The sequence below is a fragment of the Macaca fascicularis genome, chromosome 1 (genome assembly GCF_037993035.2).
Source record: "Macaca fascicularis isolate 582-1 chromosome 1, T2T-MFA8v1.1".
NCBI lineage: Eukaryota > Metazoa > Chordata > Mammalia > Primates > Cercopithecidae > Macaca > Macaca fascicularis.
The window spans coordinates 214,199,433-214,222,855 of NC_088375.1; the positions used below are offsets into that span (position 1 = coordinate 214,199,433).

The 23,423-nt window shown below is 39.0% G+C and overlaps 1 protein-coding gene across 50 annotated transcripts in view; it reads left to right on the forward strand.

Moving 5' to 3' along the window:
- The window catches only part of EIF4G3 (eukaryotic translation initiation factor 4 gamma 3), a 375,324-nt gene that overhangs the window by 311,824 nt on the left and 40,077 nt on the right, over positions 1 to 23,423 (forward strand). For all 50 annotated transcript variants that reach the window (XM_074018065.1, XM_065528583.2, XM_074018064.1 and 47 more), the window contains 7 exons: positions 10,220 to 10,366; positions 10,780 to 11,016; positions 13,149 to 13,253; positions 15,075 to 15,207; positions 18,054 to 18,148; positions 20,466 to 20,559; positions 21,856 to 21,973. In XM_074018065.1, the coding sequence (XP_073874166.1) occupies positions 10,220 to 10,366; positions 10,780 to 11,016; positions 13,149 to 13,253; positions 15,075 to 15,207; positions 18,054 to 18,148; positions 20,466 to 20,559; positions 21,856 to 21,973 (929 nt within the window). The remainder of the gene's footprint in view (positions 1 to 10,219; positions 10,367 to 10,779; positions 11,017 to 13,148; positions 13,254 to 15,074; positions 15,208 to 18,053; positions 18,149 to 20,465; positions 20,560 to 21,855; positions 21,974 to 23,423) is intronic.

Below are 23,423 nucleotides of genomic sequence, written 5' to 3' on the forward strand. Positions count from 1 at the left end.
TGTAGGCTGATCTGGAACTCCTGAGCTCAAGTGATCCGCTTGCCTCAGCCTCCCAAAGTGTTGGGACCATAGATGTGAGCCACCATGCCTGGCCTCTTTCTTCTTTTCCTTCCCCTTCCCTTTCCTTTTTGTCTTGTTCTGTCACCCAGGCTAGAGTGCAGTGGCAGGATCTGGACTTCCTGCCTTCTCAACCTTCTGAGCTCACATGATCCTCCCACCTCAGCCTCCTGAGTAGCTAGTACCATAAACACGAACCACCGTGTCCAGTTAATCTTTAATTTTTTAATAGAGACAGAATCTCAATATGTTGCCCAGACTGGTCTTAAACTCCTGGGCTCAAGCAATCCTCCTGCGTCCTTACCAAAGTGCTGGGATTATAAGCGTTAGCCACTGCACCTGACTTTTATCTCTTTCATGTATGTTTTTAATCTTTGAAACTTTTTTGTTGAAATATGACTAATATATGTGCTTTCTGGGTTGAAATTCTTCATTTGTTGCATTTGCCAAATTTAATGATGTAAATGCTGTCCTCAGGACTATTTGTAATCTACTGACAGTTTGACAAGACTCACAAAATTACTGTTAAACAGTTGTCTGTCATAAACCAATATGAACCAGCTTCAACACACCAATGCAACATGCTTACAGAAGGGTATACAGATCATTACTGTACAGCTCAATGTATATCAGCAACACCTTAGACCCTATTCAATACTCTTTACTCTTTTCTAAAGGCAGCTAGGACCAGGTGCGGTGGCTTGCACCTGTAATGTCAACACTTTGGAAAGCTGAGGCAGGAGGATTGCTTGAGCCCAGGAGTTTGAGGCCAGACTGAGCAACATGAGACTCTGTCTCTACAAATAAAAAATTGAAAAATTAGCCAGGCATGATGGCACGCACCTGTAATCCCAGCTACTAGGGAGGCTCCGATGTGAGGATCCCTTGAGCTCAGGAGGTCAAGACTGCAGTGGACCATGATAGTACCATGGTACTTACTCTAGCCTGGTGACAGAGTGAGTGAGACTCAGTCTCAGGGAAAGCAAAAAAGGTAACCACTGTCCTGACTTCTAACACCATAGTTGATTACTTTTGAGGGATTGAGAGACTGAAATAAAATAGTAACAGTGAGCATAGAATCATAGGATCCTACTACACACATCAAACATTATAGGATTATTAAATATCTAAATTTGAAAAGGTAACCTTTTATAAGAAAATCGAGGAGGCTATTTTCATGAACTTTGAGTAGGGAAAGATGTCTTTAGCAAGATTCAAAACATGAAGGATAAAGGTGTAAGATTTGACTGTTAAAATTTATAATCTTTGGTGCGGCAAAAGATACTGTAAATAAATACAAAGATAAAACTACAACCTAGGAGTATGTTTGGAGTGCATTAACTGACAGAATATTAGAATCCAGAATTAAGGAGGAAAAAGAAGCAAATCAGTAAGGAAAAAAACAGCCCAATAAAAATATGGGTAGTTCATAGAAATGAAAATCCATTGGTTGATAAACTTTAGAAAAGATAATCAATGGCAGCACTTCTCAAAATAAGACATTTACGCAGCTAACAGACATATGAAAAAAAGCTCAGCATCACTGATCATCGGAGAAATGCAAATCAAAACCACAATGAGATACCATCTCATGCCAGTCAGAATGGTGATTATTAAAAAGGAAACAATAGATGCTAGCAAGGCTGTGGAGAAACAGGAATGCTTTTACACTGTTGGTGGGAGTGTAAATTAGTTCAACAGTATGATGATTCCTCAAGGATCTAGAACCAGAAATACCATTTGACCCAACAATCCCATTACTAGGTGTTTAACCAAAGGAATATAAATCATTCTACTATAAAGACACATGCATGCGTGTGTTTTTGCAGCACTATTTACAATAGCAGAGACATGGAACCAACTCAAATGCCCATCAATGATAGACTGGATAAAGAAAATGTGGTACATGTACACCATGAAATACTATGCAGCCAGAAAAAGGAATGAGATCATGTCCTTTTCAGGGACATGGATGAATCTGGAAGCCATCATCCTCCACAAAGTAACACAGGAACAGAAAACCAAGCACTACATCTTCTCACTCATAAGTGGGAGTTTCACGTTGAGAACACATGGATACAGAGAGGAGAACAACACACACCAGGGCCTGTTAGGGGTGGGAGTTGAGGGGAGGGAACTTAGAGGACGGGTCAGTAGGTGCAGCAAACCACCATGGCACATGTATACCTATGTAACAAACCTGTACAACCTGCACATGTATCTCGTTTTTTTGTGTTTTTTTTAAGGGAAAAAAAAAGACATTCAATGTTATTCATTATTAGGGAAGTGATAAACTAAGAAAAGATAAACTATAGTTCTATAAAATTCATCCCCACTAGATTTTTTTTAAAAATCCCATTTTAAATGCTTTTAAAGATGAATACAACCATTTATGAGGGCAATTGGGCAATAATGTTAAAGATGTTCATGTACTATGCAATAACACCAAATTGCTACATTTACCAGAGATTTACATACATGTGAAGCAACAAGAACTCTCGCATACTGGTCATGGTAATGTGAATTGCAACAGCCACTTTGGAAATTGTTTAGCATTATATACTAAAGCTGAAGTTTTTCTGCCAAAACTAGCATTTTAATTCTTAGGTATATACACAACCAATAAACATACATATCTCATATGCTAGGAAATATATACAAAAATGTTGTAGCATTTTTTTATACAGAAAAAAAAACATGAATAAATGCCTGTTAATAGTAGAATGGATAAATTGTAGCATGTTTATACAAGGACAGTGAATCTGAAGTACAACTACATGGACATGGATTCTCACAAGAGTAAGTTTGAGTAAAAGAAGGCAGACCCAAAAAGATACTATATGATTTATTTATTTAATGTTCAAAAATGAAACAAAAACTAACTTGGGTGTTTGGGGATACCTGTCTGTAGTGTTAGGGGTTGCATGTTTTCTTTGTAAAACAAAAGCAAGAAAGTTATTATAAAAGTCTAAAAGGCTTTTGTATAACTTTGGAGACAGAGAGGGGGTTGTGGATGTGCTTTGGAAGGTAATTTAAGAGGAGCTTCTGAGAAGCTTTCAGTGTTCTGTATCTTGACCTGGTACCATACCTGGTGGTGTTTATGGAGTTTGCTTTTTCATAATTAATTGAGCTGAATCTTAAAAAGTTTTCAAAACAAAAATAAGCAATAGAGTGAAAAGCTTAAAAGCCACTACCGGCTTTTAAGTTTTACTGTAATATTTAGTTTCTTAAAATCTGAAAAAGTGGCCAGCTATGGTGGCTCATGCCTATAATCCTAGTTTGGGAGGCTGAGGTGGAAGGATCACGTGAGCCTAGGAGCTGGAGACCAACCTGGGCAACATAGTGAGACCTTGTCACTACAAAAAAATAGAAAAAAATTAGGCAGGTGCTGAGGTGGGAGGATCACTTGAGCCCAAGAGGTCAAGGCTGCGGTGAGCTATGATTGGGCCACTGCACTCCAGCCTGGGTGAGCAGAGTGAGACCCTGTCTCAAAAAAATAAAATAAAATAAAGTAAAAAAGCTGAGTGTGGTGGCATGCACCTGTAGTCCCAGCTACTCCAAAGACTGAGGCAAGAGGATCACTTGAGCCCAGGAGTTTAAGGGTGCAGTGAGCTGTGATGGCACTATTGCACTCTAGCCTGGGTGACAGAGCAAGACCCTGTCTCTAATATTTGTGTATACACACAGACACACAGTCACTGATTTTTTTTTTTTTTAAGTAAAAGATCTAAAACAAGTATGGCAAAATGTTAAGATTTGACACATTTGGGCAATGGATACCTGAGTGTGTGCTATTTTATTTTGTACTGTTAGAAAAGAAATGAATTAGTTGGGCATGGTGGCGCATGCCTGTCACCCCAGCTACTTGGGAGGCTGAGGCACAAGAATCACTTGAACCCAGGAGGTGGAGGTTGCAGTAAACCAAGATTGCACCACTGCACTCCAGGCTGGGTGACAGAGCAAGACCCTGTCTCAAAAAAAAAAAAGAAAAGAAATGGAGTCTACTGAATTGCTTTTTCAAGATGACATGTCCACGGACCAGTGTTGCCCAAAAGTGAAATGCCCAAAATTGAGCTGTTAGTATATGTTTCAACAATGCAGGCGTAAGCAGATTTATTTCCTTCAAGCCCCTGTTTACTATGCTAAGGTTTCTTGTGAAATCAGACAGGAAAGATCTACTGTATACATCATTTTGCAAACCTCTAGACCACAGGCATTTAGAAAAATTTCCTTAAGGTAATTATTAGCTTGAAAAATAATACCTACCAACAGAATCAAAGAAACTGAAGACAGTGAATAAAAATTTAAACTAGTATCTGGGAGTCTGGTCTCAACCAGGGACATTCCCTCCCACCCCCACCTCAGGACATTTGGCAGTGTCTGGAGGCCTTCTTGGTTATTCGTATGGCATCTTAGTGGGTATGGGATGAGGATGCTGCTAAGCTTTCTATAGTGTGCAGGAGAGCCCTCCACAAGAAATAATTATCCTACCCCAAATGTCAGTAGTGTTGAGGTTTAAAAACCCTGGCCTAGACTGTTGAGATTGTAAGATTTAGGAGAATATGTGTTCTCATTGTTTAGAGCAGTTGTTAAGCCATTTTTCTCTTTCCATGTCATTCACATTGATTGCACACCTCCATTTAAAACCTCTTTTGTAACTTTGCAGTGATTAGGTGAATCCTAGAGTATAAAATTATTTTGTTTGTTAATTTTTTCATGAAGTCTTAAAGGGTAGGCCTTTAGGAAAGATTCCTTTAGATTTATAGAGGAAATTGATGTAATGGATTCAGCTTTCCCTCGTTGCTCTGTAATACCGTATACACACACATATGTACATATCCATCCATATATGCAGCTGCCCGTGTCCACCAAGCTCTACTAAGAGGGAATCATAAGAGATGGTCAGCTGCGCCTCTGGAGTATTTTGCTGCTTCTGCTAGTTGAACTAGAAATGACTGAAGAGGTCTGTGAGACTTCCTTCATGAATAATAAAGCATTTAACTAGAATTTAGCACTTCTTTTAGGAGGAGGACATCTGAATTAAGTGGCAGATGGAAAAGAGTGGACAAGAAAAATGTTGTTCTGTATCTAAATCTGTACTTAAGTACAATTTTAAATTGCTCTGCTTTTGTCTTAATTATAATTGAAATGAGAATCCTCATCTCAGAAGCCCGCTAGAATATAAACTCCACGAGAAGGGACTTTTTCTGTTTTGTTCACTGCTGAATTCCCAATGCCTAGAATGATTCTTGGCAGGTAATAGTTGTGAATGAGTAGGTAAATGCCTGAATGAAAGAATAACCAACTTGAAAGAGTTTCTTTTATGCCCTGAGACTGTAGTTTTGTTACATTTTATCTGTGCTATGGGAGACATGCCTACTTCAGCTACAAAGAATGGCACTGAAGGCAGATTTTTAAGCATTCTGTGTACTGTTATTCCAGGTACAGAGCTTGTAGTATTGCCACTTTAAGTGTTTAAAAGCAAAACATGAGGAGAATGACGGGACCGAGAATAGGAAGAGACACTGAGAGAAAAAGAGAGGCAGTTAAATCTCATAAAAAATAAAGCCTGGAATTGCAGACATGACAAGTCGGCCGCGGGCAACAGCGAGTGGCCGGTCAACTGGAGAAGGAGGGACTTGTAACTGTCCTGATGGAAGATTTTATAATGTGTTGAAGAAAAAAATGATCAGAGATGACTTATACTTTCATAACTGACCACTCCCTTTTGAATCATGTGCTTATCCTAAAACTATACCTCTTCAGGTATATCTAACAGAGATCCATTTTGATAGATGTGTTCATAGTATGCAGAGTATTATGTACAGTTTTGGCAGGTTAAATTGCCTAAGATCATAATATAACCACTGATAGAAAATAGTATATCACCATGGGCCTGAGAGTTATGTTGGTTTATTAAACAATGTTTTAAAATTGCTGTATTGCTATTTACTTCACATTTAAGAGCAAACCGTCCTTGGCCAGGAGTAGTGGCACATGCCTATAATCCCAGCTACTCAAGAGACAGGTGGGAGGATCACTTGAGCCCCAGAGTTTGAGACCAGCCTTGGAAACATAGGGAGACACTGTCTCCAAAAAAAAAAATTTTTTAAGAGTAAACTATCCTCTAGAAACCGGAGTTTTAGAGCTAGCACAGAGGTGTCACTTGCTTACATTATACTATTCATTACAAATACTTTACTTCATACTAGCACATGATTTGGGGGCAAAATTACTACTGGGCCATGGATTACCATTAACATCTTTATGTTCTGAGACAGCACTGAAAATCCTGAACATGCTAAGCCAAGGCCAGGACTTATTCCATTTTCATTTCTGTTTGATTACCATAATTACCGCACTGCTGAGAGCCCTTGATGATTCTCTATAATTTGATCCTTTTGGGGATAAGCATGTCCACCCTCAATACTAACAAATATGTCAGCAGTATAGGCCCCGTTGCTTGAAGAAAATTACTACCTGATGCTGATAACATTCATATCTAAGATTGCTGAGTGACCTGTGTGTGAATGGCTGTCATTACACTGATGCCACATTGTTTGTTTACTACTGTGTAAAAATAAAAAGGTAGGTGCTTTCTAGTGAATTCAGCTTATCAAGCAGCCTTACTAAAACATTCTCACCGACTCCCTTGCTCCCTGAGAAAAAGAAATCCGTCCCAGACAACCCATTTAAACCCACACATTTTAGTGTTGATCGTGGACTAAGTGAAAATTGTAGTTGTCTAAATAGATCCTTTTCTCACTGTCACATACTACCTTTCATTCTTGCTATTATCCATGATCATATTTGCATGCATCTGCCTTGTCCACTGTTGTGTCTCTGAAAAATAGTTTGAAGCCCTCTTACTATAATTGTATTAGGAGGTGTAGGAGGTGGGTGGGGGGCGGTAACTAGGTTTAGTTGAGGTCATGAGGGTGGAGCCCACACAATGGGATTGGTGCCCTTAGAAGAGGAAACACCTGAGCTGTTTCTCTCCCTGTCATGTAAGGATACAGTGAGAAGTCAGCCGTTTAAGAGCCAGGAAGAGGGTCCTCACCAAGAACTTAATCTGCCGGTACCTTGATTTTGAACTTCTCAGCTTTCACAACTGTGAGAAATAAACTTCCATTGTTTAAGCCACCCTGTCTATGGTATTTTGTTATAGCAGCCCAAGCAGATTAAGATATCCACTCTTCATGTTCTGTTCCAACTAACCAATCTCAGTGGGTCTCCTGACCACCCAGTGTCCAGCAGACAAGTTCTCACTTACAGCCCTATCAAATTTACCATCTCCTAAGGACAAAAAAAGAAAGAAAGAAAATCACCATGAATCACTATTCTCAGAGGATATGTTCTCACTGGCCCCTTTCCATATTTCTACAGCCCTGTCAACCATCCCCAGAGGATATTAAGGTCACATTCCAAAACAAGTCTTCAAGGAGCTGTGTAGCTAGGTATTCATTCATTCAGAGATACATTTTTGTAAATCTGTAGTCATTCTGCTTGTTATTCAGTTTTAATACTTCCATGTGAATATATCTGAAAAGTTTATGCATGATTACATGTTCTTTATGCCCCTATTCATGTGAAATTCCTCTTGACCATCATTTTGGGATAGCAGACTTTTGTTTCTCTTGCATTTTGTGATTTCCTCTTTATTGCTTAGTGAGCTAACTTTGCTTTATCCTTTCTTTGATAGCTATGTTATTACGATATAGGTTACTCTTAATGTTTAATCATAGGCCTGTCAAATGGAGCTTCAAGTGTTAAATATAGCTATACTAGTTGTTTATTGGGCCCTTACTGTGTGTCAGCCACTATTTGTTTCCTTAGATACCTCATTTGATCCTCCCAATAACACCTCCTAAGAGATAGATATAATACCTTACTCCATTTTTGAAATAGAGGTTTGGTGAAACTGAGTAATTTGGCCAAAGTCACATGGCAGAGCTGGGATTGTGACTATGTCCAGAGCTCCCTTTTCAACAGCTGTTTTATCATGTTCCTTAATCTATAATCATTTTGGAATATCTCATTCTGCAGGTGTAAGGACTGAGGTTCGATGAGGTAGCTTGCTCAAATTCACGTAGTAGATTAAATGAAAGAGCTGGGATTCAGTTTTTGATTTTGTGACTCAGATTCCAGCACTCTTTCGATTTCAGTTACAGCTTACTTTTCTGTGGCTTATTAAAGTGCTTCTATGCTGAATGCTCAAGCTGCCCTCTCAGTTGGACATAGAGACTGTGCCTCCCTTGTTTTAGATGATGAAACTGAAACTTGGATTAAAAGAATTGCCTTTGTTTACATAGCAAGTAAGCAAAACTTTTGATCCTTACCCAGCTCTTTTAAAATAGTCTTCCCTACACTTCTCACCATATGGCAGTGCTTAGATTTTCATGTTGTTTGTTGTCCTCATTTCTCCCAGTTTCTACACAGTAAATCTGTAATGTAGGAAACATCTCTTTAGAGATGATAGATTGTGGGCTGGACTATTATTTTCTTATCAGTCAGTTATGCACTTAATGTCAATACTGATGATGGAGGTAAATATGCCAAGATGCTGGCTAGGATTTTGTGGCTGGTTTAACTTATGTTCCTATAAAGCAGTAAATTGGATATAACTGCTGATTTTTAGAACCTTTAGTTCTAAAATTTAATGTCATGTTGGTGCTCTATTGTATGCCACCCTGCTTTTGAATATACTTCTTGGTTCTCTTTTGTATTTCTTAGTCCATTATTGTGTATTCTGGGTCTTATATAAGAGAAGGTAGAATCAACTTTTGGCTTTTGCTTTGGAAAACTCTTGCTTTCATGTAGCATTTCTTTTCTTGAAGGCTGACTTGTGTGACTTTAGAGTAGGCCTGACTGTGAAATGATCTATAGTTGCTTGCATTTATGTAGCCTAAATTTGGAGTTAAGGATACAGTAGCCTTTTCTTTGGTTGTCTAAAAATTATCTGAAGATGTTCCCCTCTTCCTAAGATAGTTTCCTACCGAAAGGAAATATGCAATGTAACACGTGGTTGAGTATAACTGGACCTGTTAAATGATCTTTCATACATGATAGGGAATACATTGGAGAGTGTGCCATCAGTTCTAGTACAGATATTCTATAGCATCATCATCCTCAGTTCTCAGTAAGTTTTTCTAGCCATCCAGCCTTGATCAGCAGCTGACCAAGTTCATTCTGGTTGATAACATTAATTATTTCATGAGTATGAATGCAGTGTACCCTATTTTCACAAAGATCTTCCATTATACATAGGGCAAAGACCATGCATACATTCCAGAACTTTGGAAGCCGCTTTGTGATCCCAGAAAAACTGTTGTATCATATAATGAAATAGCTGTTCAAAATGGTGCTCAGAGGGATGTCATCTGTACATTAGAATATTTTAGTAGAATCCCCGCTGCAGTCTACTGTCTTTATATTCTAAGTATGTTCATAAGAATGTCTCTGTGTTTGGTTACAAGTAACCTTGAGCTATTACAACTATTAGAAAACAATTATTGTTGGATTTGGATGGAAACCTTGTAAGGGTGTTGCTTCCAAACTTTTGGAGAACTAGTATATTCTCATGGCACATAAGCAATAAGCAATAAACATACTGTATTTATAGTCAAGGTAAGTACTAACATTATAACATTCCCCAATGGAAAGATATATCAAAAATCCCCCAGTATTCCAACTTCTGCATAAATGCAATAAGGATCTCATCTACAACAGTTTTGTGATAGCCAGCAAATTCTCCCTTGTCCTATGTCATTTCTGTGTGTCCTATTAAACCAAAATACTTACTACAATGGTACTTCTTAAAAAAAGAAGTAATAACTCTACACAGTTTTTTTTTTTTTTTTTTTAAGTAAGGTCTAGATAAGTTCAGGGTTATAGTTGCAATGATATGACAAGGATTTCCATGTCAGCTAGAAGCATGGCTAAAAAAAAAGTACATTTATATGAGAGGAATGTCTGTCTTTTCTAAATAAAATTTAAAACATATTACTGTTGAATCATGAAATGCCTGAAGCTATATTGTTTGCCTCTTATAGAATGCTTGCCTGTGGTTCAGTCAGCATATTTCATACAATAAAGCAAACAAATATTTGTAATGTCTTTAAATAATCTTGTTGCTTTTCTTTATTTTCCTGTCTGGATGTAGCTGAAAGTACCCATGGCAGACAAGCCTGGTAACACAGTGAATTTCCGGAAGCTGCTACTGAACCGTTGCCAGAAGGAGTTTGAAAAAGATAAAGCAGATGATGATGTCTTTGAGAAGAAGCAGAAAGAACTTGAGGCTGCCAGTGCTGTAAGTATTTTCATAGAAAGACAGTGCTTGTACACTTTGAGCACTGTAAAGTAGAAATTTCAGGAAGCTGGATACAGCATCTCCCTGCTACCTTAAGAGGGACCTATTGCCTTTTTCATGTTGAAACAACATATTAATGTTTAGGGGAATGCTTTGTTCCTTTTAGTGTCTAATATAGGGGACAGCTCAATTTTCCATGCCAGCGATTCAATCTAAGCCTGAGTGAGGTCACTGAATTCCAAAAATCTGAAATGGATGGGTATAGTTCAGTTTTCTGAGGAGTAGATTCACACTTGCTATTAGATTCTCCGAGGCATCTGACCCCTAGAAAGAGTAAAGACCATGAATCTCAGTGTTTATTGTGCAGTACAGCTTTCATCATCAAGATGCTATTATTCCTCCTTATACAACAGCCAGAGGAGAGGACCAGGCTTCATGATGAACTGGAAGAAGCCAAGGACAAAGCCCGGCGGAGATCCATTGGCAACATCAAGTTTATTGGAGAACTCTTTAAACTCAAAATGCTGACTGAAGCCATCATGCACGACTGTGTGGTGAAGCTGCTAAAGAACCATGATGAAGAATCCCTGGAGTGCCTGTGTCGCCTGCTCACCACCATTGGCAAAGACTTGGACTTTGAAAAAGCAAAGGTAAAAATCTAGAAGCTCAGAAACCTTCACAAAGGCTCCTTGTCAGTTGCAAAAGAACTTAGACTGCAAACAAAATAGTTCTGTCTTGTCCCAAAGGTCTAGGCTGTTTATTTTTCTTCTTTTGCCCGTCTCATTGTCAGTGTTCAACCATCGTGCTCCTTACATTTCCATTAGAGTCAGAGGTGAGGAGGGTCCCAAATTGTGTAAAAGCCAGTTTGTAGATTCTTCAGATTATTTGTCTCATATTCTTTTTTCTTCTTCTGTAACCATTTGACAATTTGGGAACAGAAATACGAAAAGGAAAACTACTATGGCCTAAGGGTAATACAGAAATGAAGACCCAGCAGTAGCTTCTAAAGTTTATACTCTAATTGATGACACAGCTATCTAACCATAATATAAGAAATCATTAAAAATACTATAATAATATGTGCTGTTTAAGGTTATAGAAATTAGAAATGTTTCAAAGAAATAATGTCAGAAATGCTCCATAACATCTAATTCAGCTAGGATTATGCTTAGCTGTGACAGAAAACCCAGTGGTTTATACAGGATTGAGGTTTATTTCTTATTTATGTAAACAAAGTTCAGAGTAAGTCCTTTCAGCTTAACATTCTGTGACTCCTAAAGTGTAACCCTTGTCCTAATCACTCTCACCAGAGAAGGTAGGAAAAGGGGCAAAAGACACAACCACCTCTCTGTGTGTGTGTGTGTCTCTCTCTCTCTCACTTTTTTTTTTTTAAGTAACAGGGTCGGCCGGGCACGGTGGCTCACGCTTGTAATCCCAGCACTTTGGGAGGCTGAGGCGGGCAAATCCTGAGGTCGGGAGTTCGTGACCAGCCTGACCAACATAGAGAAACCCCGTCTCTACTAAAAATACAAAATTAGCCAGGCGTGGTGGCACATGCCTGTAATCCCAGCTCCTCGGGAGGCTGAGACAGGAGAATTGCTTGAACCTGGGAGGTGGAGGTTGCAGTGAGCCATCGCACTCCAGCCTGGACAACAGGAGCGAAACTCCCTCTCAAAAAAAAAAAGAAAAAAAAAGTAACAGGGTCTTGCCCTGTCATCCAATTTTTTTTCTTTTTGTTTTACTTTTTGTAGAGATGAGGGGTCTCACTTAGTTGCCCAGGCTGGTCTTAAACTCCTGGCTTCAAGCAATCCTCTTGCCTTGGCCTCCCTAATTGCTAGGATTACAGGTATGAGTCACTATGCCTAGCCCATTGGGTCTCTTTAGGAAGGCCATAGGAAGCTATAGCATAACATTTCCATTTATATTAGTGCCTATAATTAATCACATGACCAAAGCCAGCTGCCAGGAGCCTAGAAAAATGTAGTCTTTATTTTAGGTGGTCATATGAACAACTAAAAATTCTACCACATGGCCAGGCAGAGTGACTCATACCTACAATCCTAATACTTTGGGAGGCTGAGGCAGAAGGATTGCTTGAGCTCAGCAGTTTGAGACCAGCCTGGGTAACATAGTGAGATTTCATATCTCAAAAAAATCATACACACAGAAAAATTTAGCTAAGTGTAGTGGCATATGCCTGTGGTCCCAGCTACTTGGGAAGCTGAGGCAGAAGGATGACTTAAGCCCAGAAGACTGAGGCTGCAGTGAGCCATAATTGACCCACTGCACTCGCAACTGGGTGACAGAACAAGACTCTGTCTGAAAAAAATAAAAATAAAAATTGTACCACATTATATTTTCGCTATAAATTGATATTCCTAGACCATTTTAAAAACTACATGGGCTGGACGCAGTGACTAATGCCTGAAATTCCAGCACTTTGAGAGACCAAGGCTGGAGGATCACTTGAGCCCAGGAGTTCAAGACCAGCCTGAGCAACATAATGAGACCCCATCTCTACAAAAACTTAAAAGATTAGCCAGGCATGGTGGCATGTTCCTGTAGTCCCAGCTACTCTAGAGGCTGAGGTGGGATCGGTTGAGCCTGAGAGGTCTAAGCTGCAGTGAGCTGTGATTGTGCCACTGCACTCCATCCTGGGCAACAGAGTGAGACCCCATCTCTAAGAAAATAAATAGATAACTACATAAATAAATAACTGTAACATGGGAAAATTACATTTAAGTTTCTCAGACAGGAGTACTAATGATTTTGTCTCTTGCAGCCACGTATGGACCAGTACTTTAATCAGATGGAGAAAATTGTGAAAGAAAGAAAAACCTCATCTAGGATTCGGTTCATGCTTCAAGATGTAATAGACCTAAGGCTGGTGAGTGGGGAAAAAAAAATAATAATAAGCTTACTGGTCCAGTGTCTTTAAAGAAATTGGACTGGGGAAGGATGTCCTGTTGTTTACATGTGTAAAGTCAGTGCTTTTGCTTCAGGACTTTCAGAACTTGAATTGGCAAACTTTCAGTGGGAGAGTTCTGAGGAAGGACAGAAGTCCTATTGCCAGTTACGTGCTTCTTCTCCTTATTCCGATTATCAAACCATATTTTGTTTTTGCTTTGTTTTTCTTTTTGTTTGTTTGTTTTGTTTTCCTTGAGACAGAGTCTCACTCTGTCGCCCAGGCTGGAGTGCAATGGCTCAGTTTCAGCTCACTGCAACCTCCGCCTCCCAGGTTCAGGTGATTCTACTGCCTCAGCCTCCCAAGTAGCTGGGATTACCAGCACATGTCCCCACACCTGGGCAATTTTTGTAATTTTAGTAGAGATGGGGTTTCACGCTGTTGGCCAGGCTGGTCTGGAACTCCTGACCTCAAGCCTCCCAAAGTGCTGGGATTACAGGAGTGAGCCACTGTGCCCAGCCACTTGCAATTTTGTAATCAGCCATTCTGAATTCAAACTCCATTCAAATTTAAATTCAATTAAATTTAGTCTTTGTATGCTAAATAATCAGCAAGTCTCATCTCCACAGTAAATACATTTAACTCTCTGAGCCTTACATTTTTGATCTCTAAAATGAGGATGTTGCCTGCCTTGTAGATTTGTTGTAAAGAGTCAATGGAATAATTATGTAAGGTGCCCAGCTCAGATATTGGTGTTTTCTTCTCTTTCGTTTTTCCTGTGACCCTGCTATTCTGCTGCTGTTTTTGTTTCGTTTTGTTTTGTTTTTTCTCATTTCTCTTACCAGGTGCTGTTTTTGTTACTACTACTTTTCTCTTTTTTAAGTTTAACTCCTACAGGGAGTTACTCTTTTGTAAGTTTCACTCCGACAGGGAATATACTACATCACTAGAGAAAGTGAACAAAGCCCTACCTCTTATTTCTCCTCCACCCAGGCCAGATAGCATTAATGATGATTCTTTATCTTGCTGAGACTAGATGTGATCTTACGATCCTTCATATTACGAAAGCCACCACTAGCTGATCAGAATTTGCATTCTGATTTAAACCTGTTTCCCATTCTTGCCTCTAGCTAATATAAATAAATATAAAAAATGTCTCCACCCATGTTATCAGCCACTTCTACTTATATCAGATTTTGGGACTGTTGCTAGGGAGAGAAGGGAGAAGTATAATTACAAAGTGACAACTTATTTTGTCCTTAATACAGGGGATAACCAAAGGGCAGAGTGGTGTGGACCTTTGTGTAGAATATCAGAATCATGATATTGGAGAAAGAAAAGCAGGAGTCATCCTTGACTTAGAACCCCTGTGGAGTTGGTATGATCTGAGTAGTAATCCCACAGATTAAGGCAAGGCCAAGAAATCCTCGTCATTTTTACTTTTCTCTCCTCCTTTCAAATGTACAAAATACTGATACAGATAAAATCTGTCTAGTCCACAGAGAAATATATGCCATGCTTAAAAATGTAATAATAAATTTGGGCCATCTTTCACCCTGTTCTTTGTATGCATTGGCTATTGGAATATGTAGTATACAATTGGTCAGGTTTGATTGAGAAGATTTTAATTCTTTAGCTCTGATCCTAAACTGCTCATAGTGTCATCTATAAGATACATGAGAAACTACCATAATACAGCTTTTGTAGGTATTTCGTACTTTTCCAGTAGTAAAAATTACAAATTTTTAAATTTTAAAAAATTTTCAGTTATCTGGCAGATAACCTTATTTTCTACTTTTGTAGTGCAATTGGGTATCTCGAAGAGCAGATCAAGGGCCTAAAACTATCGAACAGATTCACAAAGAAGCTAAAATAGAAGAACAAGAAGAGCAAAGGAAGGTCCAGCAGCTCATGACCAAAGAGAAGAGAAGACCAGGTGAGGCCGGAATCCACCAGGGTTTAGAGAACTTGGAAGTTTCACGAATACATATTAAGAATTATCTATTTTTAGGTGTAAAATGAGATCAGAAAGAATAGCCCAAAGAATAGAGTGGTGATTGTTAGGTGAAGCAGTTTCACCTGAAGAGTAAAGTTATTGAGTAAAAGTTGAGAATGCAGGAACAAAACATGATTCCTTTCACTACTTAAATGCCAGTAAGCAGTAAGACTTTATTGAGCAACTTCTGTATACTCAGAACTGGTGAGACTAGAAAAAGAAGTGGAAAATGTAGTTACTTCCCTCTCAGTGTACAGTTTATCTGGTAAGGTAAAACTTTTGACAAGCAAAAGAGGAACATTTGTTAAGCAAATGGAAGATAGTATCAATTATGAAATGTATTCTCCATTAAGTGTTAAAATTTAGAGGAAAAGAAGAGAGAAAGCTGAAAGAAAACTTTATTTAAGAAAGGGGGCCGAGTGCGGTGGCTCACGCCTGTAATCCCAGCACTTTGGGAGGCCGAGGCGGGTGGATCACAAGGTCAGGAGATCGAGACCATCCTGGCTAACACAGTGAAACCCCGTCTCTATTAAAAATACAAAAAAATTAGCCGGGCATAGTGGCGGGTGCCTGTAGTCCCAGCTACTCGGGAGGCTGAGGCAGGAGAATGGCATGAACGCGGGAGGCGGAGCTTGCAGTGAGCCGAGATTGCGCCACTGCACTCCAGCCTGGGCGGCAGAGCGAGACTTCATCTCCAAAAAAAAAAGAAAGGGGCACTTTGTAGCAGGCTGGGCACGGTGGCTCATGCCTGTAATCCCAGCACTTTGGGAGCCTGAGGTGGGTGGATCATTTGTGGTCAGGAGTTTGAGACCAGCCTGACCAACATGGTGAAACCTCATCTCTACTAAAAAATTTGCTGGACATAGTGATGTGTGCCTGTAGTCCCAGCTACTCAGGAGTCTGAGGCAGGAGAATCACTTGAACCCAGGAGTTGGAGGTTGCAGTGAGCCGCAATTGCACCACTGCACTCCAGCCTGGGGAACAGAGTGAGGCTACATCTCAAAAAAATTAACAAATAAATAAAAAGAAAGAGACATGCAAAATAAGTGAAAGATGAAATAGAAGGCATTTTAAACCTGAGACAATAGTCCATTTACTAAGTTTAGGAACACTGGAAAAGAAAACCTTTTTCAGAGGGCAATGATAATTTTCTGGCTGATAGTAAATACTTTGTAACCATTAGTTATTGTCACAGACACAGTAGAGCTTATAGTGAAATTGTTAGGAGAGATGAATTCTGCAGAGAAGAAAATTTTACTTTTAAGTTTCTCGAGATACCACACTTACCTTCCTCACTCTGGTACCTAGTGCAGTGCCTTTTGGGTAATATCTTTTATTTATCACTGAACCAGATTGAGAGGGAAAAGGAGTAGATATCAAAGCCTAATTCATGGAGGATATTCACATATGACTAAAGGAAGAAAAGAACTCTTGGAAAAGTGACAGATAAGAGCAAGTGGAAAGAAAGGACTAAGATACAAGTGTCATAGAAACAAGGAAGAAGCAAGTCTGTTTATGATCAGTAATATCAGATAGCACAGAGAAAATCACGAAGTATGTTAGGACCAGAAAAGCTTTTGGATAGACAGGTGATCTTTCAATTTATTAATTCATTCAGCAAGTATTTATTGTCTGTCACTTAAAAAGGCACACAAAGTCTTTTCCATCATGTGGCTTACATCTTATGGTAGAGGGGAGAGAGGAGACAATAAATAATAAATACTTAAAGAAAATATATCATTTGTCAAATAAATTTGTAGAAAAAGAAAGGAGAAGGGACTAGGGAGTGCAAATCTTGGCAAGTAGGGTGCAGTTTTAAATAGGAAAATTGGGGAAACTATAAAAGTTGGTATTGTTTGAGCAAAGACCTGAAGCAAGTGAGGGTGTTAAATCATGTGGAAATATGGGTAAAGATACTTAGGCAAAGGGAGTAGTAAGTACAAAGACCCTGAAGCAGCATTTTCAAGGAACAGCAAGGGGGCCAGTGCAGCTGAACCTAAGAAGGGCCTGATGTGGAGAGTGGTAGAAGATGGGGACTGAGAGGCAACAGGAGCCAGATTATTTAGAGGCCATTTGTAAGGAATCTTCTCTTTTTCTCTGAATGAGATAGAAAGGTATCAGAAGTGTTTTGAACAAAAAAGTGCAGAATCTTGTACTTCACTAGAATCACACTGGCTGCCATGATGAGCACAGCTGAAGGTAGAAGCAGGAAGGCCAAAACAGGTCTCTACAGTAATCTAGGAAAGGGGTGTTGGTGGCTTAAACAAAACTGCTAATGTTGTTAGTAGATTCTGAATATATTGTGTAGGTTTAACTCACCAGGTTTACTGACAAAAATTGGATGTGAAGTGTGAAAGAGGAGTCAAGGTTTTCCACTTGAGCAGCTGAAATGTTGGAGAAGCAGGCTTGGGAAATAATCAAAGCATACTTCTATCATTTGACCCCATTAAATACAATATACTTTAGAATAAATAATTTCCATCTGACTTCTCCCAAAGTGTTCTAGTCATTAATTCTGTGAATACTGGATTTGGCCCTGCCTTCTCCAGCACCAGATATTCATTTGTGTCAGTTGTTTGTTTGTAGGTCGGTAATGTTTCATGGGTGAGCCAAAATAAGCCGTGCTTCTGCATGTATTTTCCTGCTGTGGGATTAAAGATACTGTCATCAATGCTTTAACAGCTTCTGTTGTCTTTCTTCTTGGTTTTGATGAAAATATTGCTCACTCTTTCAGTGTCCAACTGACTTGAGACAGATGAGAGACTGACACTCTGTTGTCCTTGCAGGTGTCCAGAGAGTGGATGAAGGTGGGTGGAACACTGTACAAGGGGCCAAGAACAGTCGGGTACTGGACCCCTCAAAATTCCTAAAAATCACTAAGGTGAGTCTGACATTTAAAGTACAATTTACACTCTCCTTTGATGCCTTTGATATTAAACACACACACACACACACACACAAAATTTACAATAGTTGCAAAACATGAGTCTCAAAAGTACTTATTTATGTAAAACAGCAATATTGCAAATCCGTGGGGTGGTTATTTTTTAATGCATTTTTCTTCAAGTTGCTATTGATCAATGTATTCTACATACTCATTTCTGCTTCTATAAGGGTTTACTAAAGAGGGAAAGACTAGGTTACTTCGTAGATATAAGATGCTTAATATAGGAGAGGTAATAAAGATATTTTAGAAGCCTAAGTCAATTGCAGGCTTTTACACAATGTATCCATAGCTCTGGGGAAAAAAGCAGTCACCTGTTTAAACCTTACCGTGAAAGATTTGCCTTATCCAAGGCCTAAAGGAAACCACAGAGGGCCTACTAGAAATCATTCTGTAATAAGGATTTAATAGACTCTGCTTTCCTCTCTTTTGAGAGTCTGTGGGCAGTAAGAGGAAAAAACTCTCTAGCAGATATTTTCAGCAGTAAAAGTTGATCATGTAAGTAGAATGAAGAACTTTGGAGAATGTAGAGAAAGCAGTATTAAATATGATAAGAGTGGAAACTTCCAAAGTCCAGTGGGTTTTCCAATTTGCAAGTCTAGTTTCATCCTTATACTTTCCATAGTTCTGAAAATTGGCACTCTGCTAGCAAAATACTGAAGACAATCAAAACTAATGTGAAAATACTACATGAAAGAAGATAACTGACAAGAAGTATTAAGAAAAATCTTTAAGAAAATTGGAATAGGCCGGGCACGGTGGCTCAAGCCTGTAATCCCAGCACTTTGGGAGGCCGAGACGGGCGGATCACGAGGTCAGGAGATCGAGACCATCCTGGCTAACACGGTGAAACCCCGTCTCTACTAAAAAATACAAAAAACTAGCCGGGCGAGGTGGCGGGTGCCTGTAGTCCCAGCTACTCGGGAGGCTGAGGCAGGAGAATGGCATAAACCTGGGAGGCGGAGCTTGCAGCGAGCTGAGATCCAGCCACTGCACTTCAGCCTGGGCTACAGAGCGAGACTCCATCTCAAAAAAAAAAAAAAAAAGAAAAGAAAATTGGAATAAAATGGGCTATGTCATTTGCATCTCACAGTTTTGTCGAAGCTTTGCTTCATGATAGAAAATTCTCCCTCTGGATCTCTCTTAATAATGTAGTTAGCTAGGATCCTTTTCTCCAAGATTCTGGTACTTTCTTCTAGTTGTTTATATCTCAGAGCAAGAATTCCATTGCTGAATACAGTTTGAGTCTTACCATCTCCATTTCCATCTAGAGACAGTTTTAACCAAAAGTTTATGTTTAAAGAAATCCTCCAGCATTTTGAAAAATGTGTCAGTATTTAATAACAACATTTGTATTTTTAAATATTATGTTTTCCGTGCTTGGATACTATAAAAACAATGCTGGTATCAAATCTCCAACATTACTACTTTAATATTTTTAAGTATGTAAATTGTTAATAAACTTTGTGTATTCAGATAGTTATACTGGAGAATACTATACATGAGTATCCTAGAACAAAACCATTAAACATATTTATTGTTAATTGGGAGAGGTTTGTGTGAAAGCACATTATATAGCATAGCAACATATTATGAGCTGTCAGAACATAGAAATATCTTTTTTACAAAGAGCTACATTACAGCTTTTATGTTATATTTATTTTATAATAATATAATGCATACAGCGTAATTTTATTTCACTTGTAGTAAAGGTGTGCTTGGAAGATTAAACATGAGATATCAGGCACCTTCCTACGCTCCCTGCCTAACATTCAAATGTCTTCTTATTCTTTGTTGAATACTCACATCCCACTGCCTATCTCTAGCCCCAACATGAAATTGTTGTGTCTGTTGATCTGTGTTCTGACAGTCATGTAAAGATACTAATGAATTAATTTTGTGGTATTTGTATTTTTTCTTTTTAAAATTAATGGGTAGTGTACAAGAAGAATGATTAGAAACTGCTTATTACAGTTAGCAAATTCATAAACCATCTTAAATAGGAGGACCTGGATGCATTCTCTAGACCAAACAGTATTTTATAGAAACTGGAGTCCAAGGAAGTGCTTCAGGGGCCACATGGATCCCAGTTTAATGAGAACAACTCCAATTTCTGTTTCTATTAAATTGGCATTCCGAACAAATTTTTTGTTGCTATAATTGGTTCTACTTCACTGAAGAAGAAAAAAAATAAAAGAAAAACTATTCTTCTAGAATATTTCCTATAACTGACTTGTGGTCTCTTATGTTACAGCCTACAATTGATGAAAAAATTCAGCTGGTACCTAAAGCACAGCTAGGCAGCTGGGGAAAAGGCAGCAGTGGTGGAGCAAAGGCAAGCGAGACTGGTAAGTGTGCAGTGTCCCTCCTCAAACCTGGCTGTGACTTGTTAGCATTCGCCTCACAGCACATTCCCATAGTCATCGAATGATGGTTTTAGGGAAAGATATGTAGACTAATCATGCCTAAAATTTTATTGGTAGCCCTTTCCTTTCAACATAGATCCTTTCTCAGGATCCTTAAATAATTTTAAGCATTAAAAAAAAAAATTTCAGTTCATTCATTTAGGCTAATTAAGACCTTTGTTTATTGATTTATTTTTATTTTATTTATTTATTTTTTTGAGATTGGATCCTGCTGTGTCACCCAGGCTGGAGTGTAGTGTCATGATCACAGCTCACCACAGCCTCAACCTCCTAGGTTCAAGCAATCTTCCTGCCTCAGTCTCCTGAGTAGCTGGGACTACCGGCACACGCCATCACACCTGACTGGTTTTTTTTTTTTTTTTTTTTTGTAGAGATGGAGTCTCACTGTGTTGTCTAGGCTAGTCTTGCACTCCTGGGCTCCAGTGATCCTCCCACCTTGGCCTCCTGAGTGCTGGGATTACAGTTATGAGCCACACTCAGCCACTAAGACCTTAATTTTTTAGGTTCCTTTTTGTAGTTGTTGACAAATTTAATATAGCTAGAGAAACTACTGGGACCTCAAATTAAAAGGGAAACTCATTATGTTGAGGAAAGAATCTTAATATGCAGGTGCATTTACTGTAATTTTAGGGAGTTATAAAAGAATAAAGAAATATTGTTCAAAATCTTTTTTGAAAATCAGATTTTGAGAGATTTGACCTGAAGTCCAAAGATGTTTGGATCATCAGAAACACATCCTATTAACTGAGGAAGCCCAATGGAAAGAACAAAAAAATTCAGTGTTAACCTACTTCCCATATGTCCCTTCTACTAAGTAATTTCAGCCTTTTTTCTTTAAATTTTAAAAAATGTCATTATTCAGTAAAACCCACATGCTTATTTGTACACACATGAGATTGAAGCATTTGTGTTGGTTAGCTTTGTTAAAGTTTTATTCTGTTTTTGCTTGCCTTCTTCCTCTATTTGCCACTCCCACCCGTTTACTATGTTCTTAAAGGAACGAATGGTTGTAATAAATGAAGACTTCTAAACTCTGTTACATGCAAATTCCTTCTAACACTTTGCTTCTCAGAATATGGTAGAGGGACCAGGAGATTGGCATCACCTAAGCTTGTTAGGAATGCCTGGTCTCAGGCCTCACCCAGGGATGCAGATGACTGATTATTTGCATTTTAGTCATGTGATTTGTATTTTTTTCTAAATCCTTGACATGTGTAGATGCCTTACGGTCAAGTGCTTCCAGTTTAAACAGATTCTCTGCCCTGCAACTTCCAGCACCCTCAGGGTCCACGCCATCCACGCCTGTAGAGTTTGATTCCCGAAGGACCATAACTAGGTGAGAACCCTGCTTTTTATGTCTACCCAAGGCCAGCCTGCTTGCCAGTATGTGTGGCAAGATGGGAGCAAGGATTCTGATAGTAATCCTTATAGATGCATTCCTTTTATTCCTAAAGTTGATTTCCTTCTTTAATCTTCACACACACTATAATTTCTAAGATAGGAACATAATTGGGTGGTGGATTTGGGATGGGATGGGAGGGAAGGGATTCTTTTTTTTTTTCTTTTTTTGAGATGGGGTCTTGTACTGTCGCCCAGGCTGGAGTGCAGTGGCATGATTTTGGCTCACTGCAAGCTCCACCTCCTGGGTTCACGCCATTCTCCTGCCTCAGCCTCCCGAGTAGCTGGGACTTCAGGCACCGGCCACCACGCCCAGCTAATTTTTTGTACTTTCAGTAGAGACGGGGTTTCACCGTGTTAGCCGGGATGATCTTGATCATCTCCTGACCTTGTGATCTGCCCTCCTCGGCCTCCCAAAGTGCTGGGATTACAGGCGTGAGCCACTGTGCCTGGCTGGGAGGGAAGGGATTCTTAAGAAAACTAGGCCCACCCAAACAGCGCTGGAGGCATGTCTAGGGGCTCCCCAAGCTAATCCTCCAGATACTCTAGAAGCATCTAGCATTCTCAACTATGGGAATTAAAGAACGTGACAATCCACCCATACATTTCTCTGTCACAGTGTTCTTCACATTATATTTGAGGTTTTCCTTCATTTTTTTTGCTAGTCTCCATATTTCACTATCTTTCTACTTTTGCTTTTATAGGATTGTTACAGTCAAGTATTCTGTTGGCTGGTTTACATACCATGAATGGGGACCCTGTAGTGCAGTCACAAAAAACATTTTTTACATAAGCACTTTCAGAACTGAAGTTTCTTTAAGCTCTAAAATTTTTTTTTAATTATTATTTTTTAGAGATGGCATCTTGCTATGTTGCCCAGGCTGGCATTGAACTCGTGGTCTCAGGCAATCCTCCCATCAGGCTTTTTATTATTATTATTGTAATAAGTTTGATTAGGTAGACTTTGCAAACTGTGTTACTTAATCCCTTGACTTCTTCTGAAACGAAGTATACTTAGCACAAGTCAGCTTTTCATGATGATTCAGATTGTCGTTGAGTATCACTTGTGGCGCTTTGCTCTCATAAATGTCCCCTAATGGTTCTACTTCCTAAGCACTTGTGTATGTTCTTTCACAATAGTTAGACCATTATCCTGCCTGAGTCTCTCCTTTTCCCTTTTAATTTGCTGCTTCTGGTCTACCATGGGCCAACAAACTGTTTGCCCAGCTGGTTAAAATTGTCTAAAAGAAGACGAAATCAGGAAATATGGAGAGTCTCTCTTAAAAGGAATAAAATATATGGCGTTAGCTAATCTAAGACAGCTTTTACTTGATTCTCAAATATTTTCCATATGTTTTAAGTTTCTAAATAAAAAGGTACCATTGTAT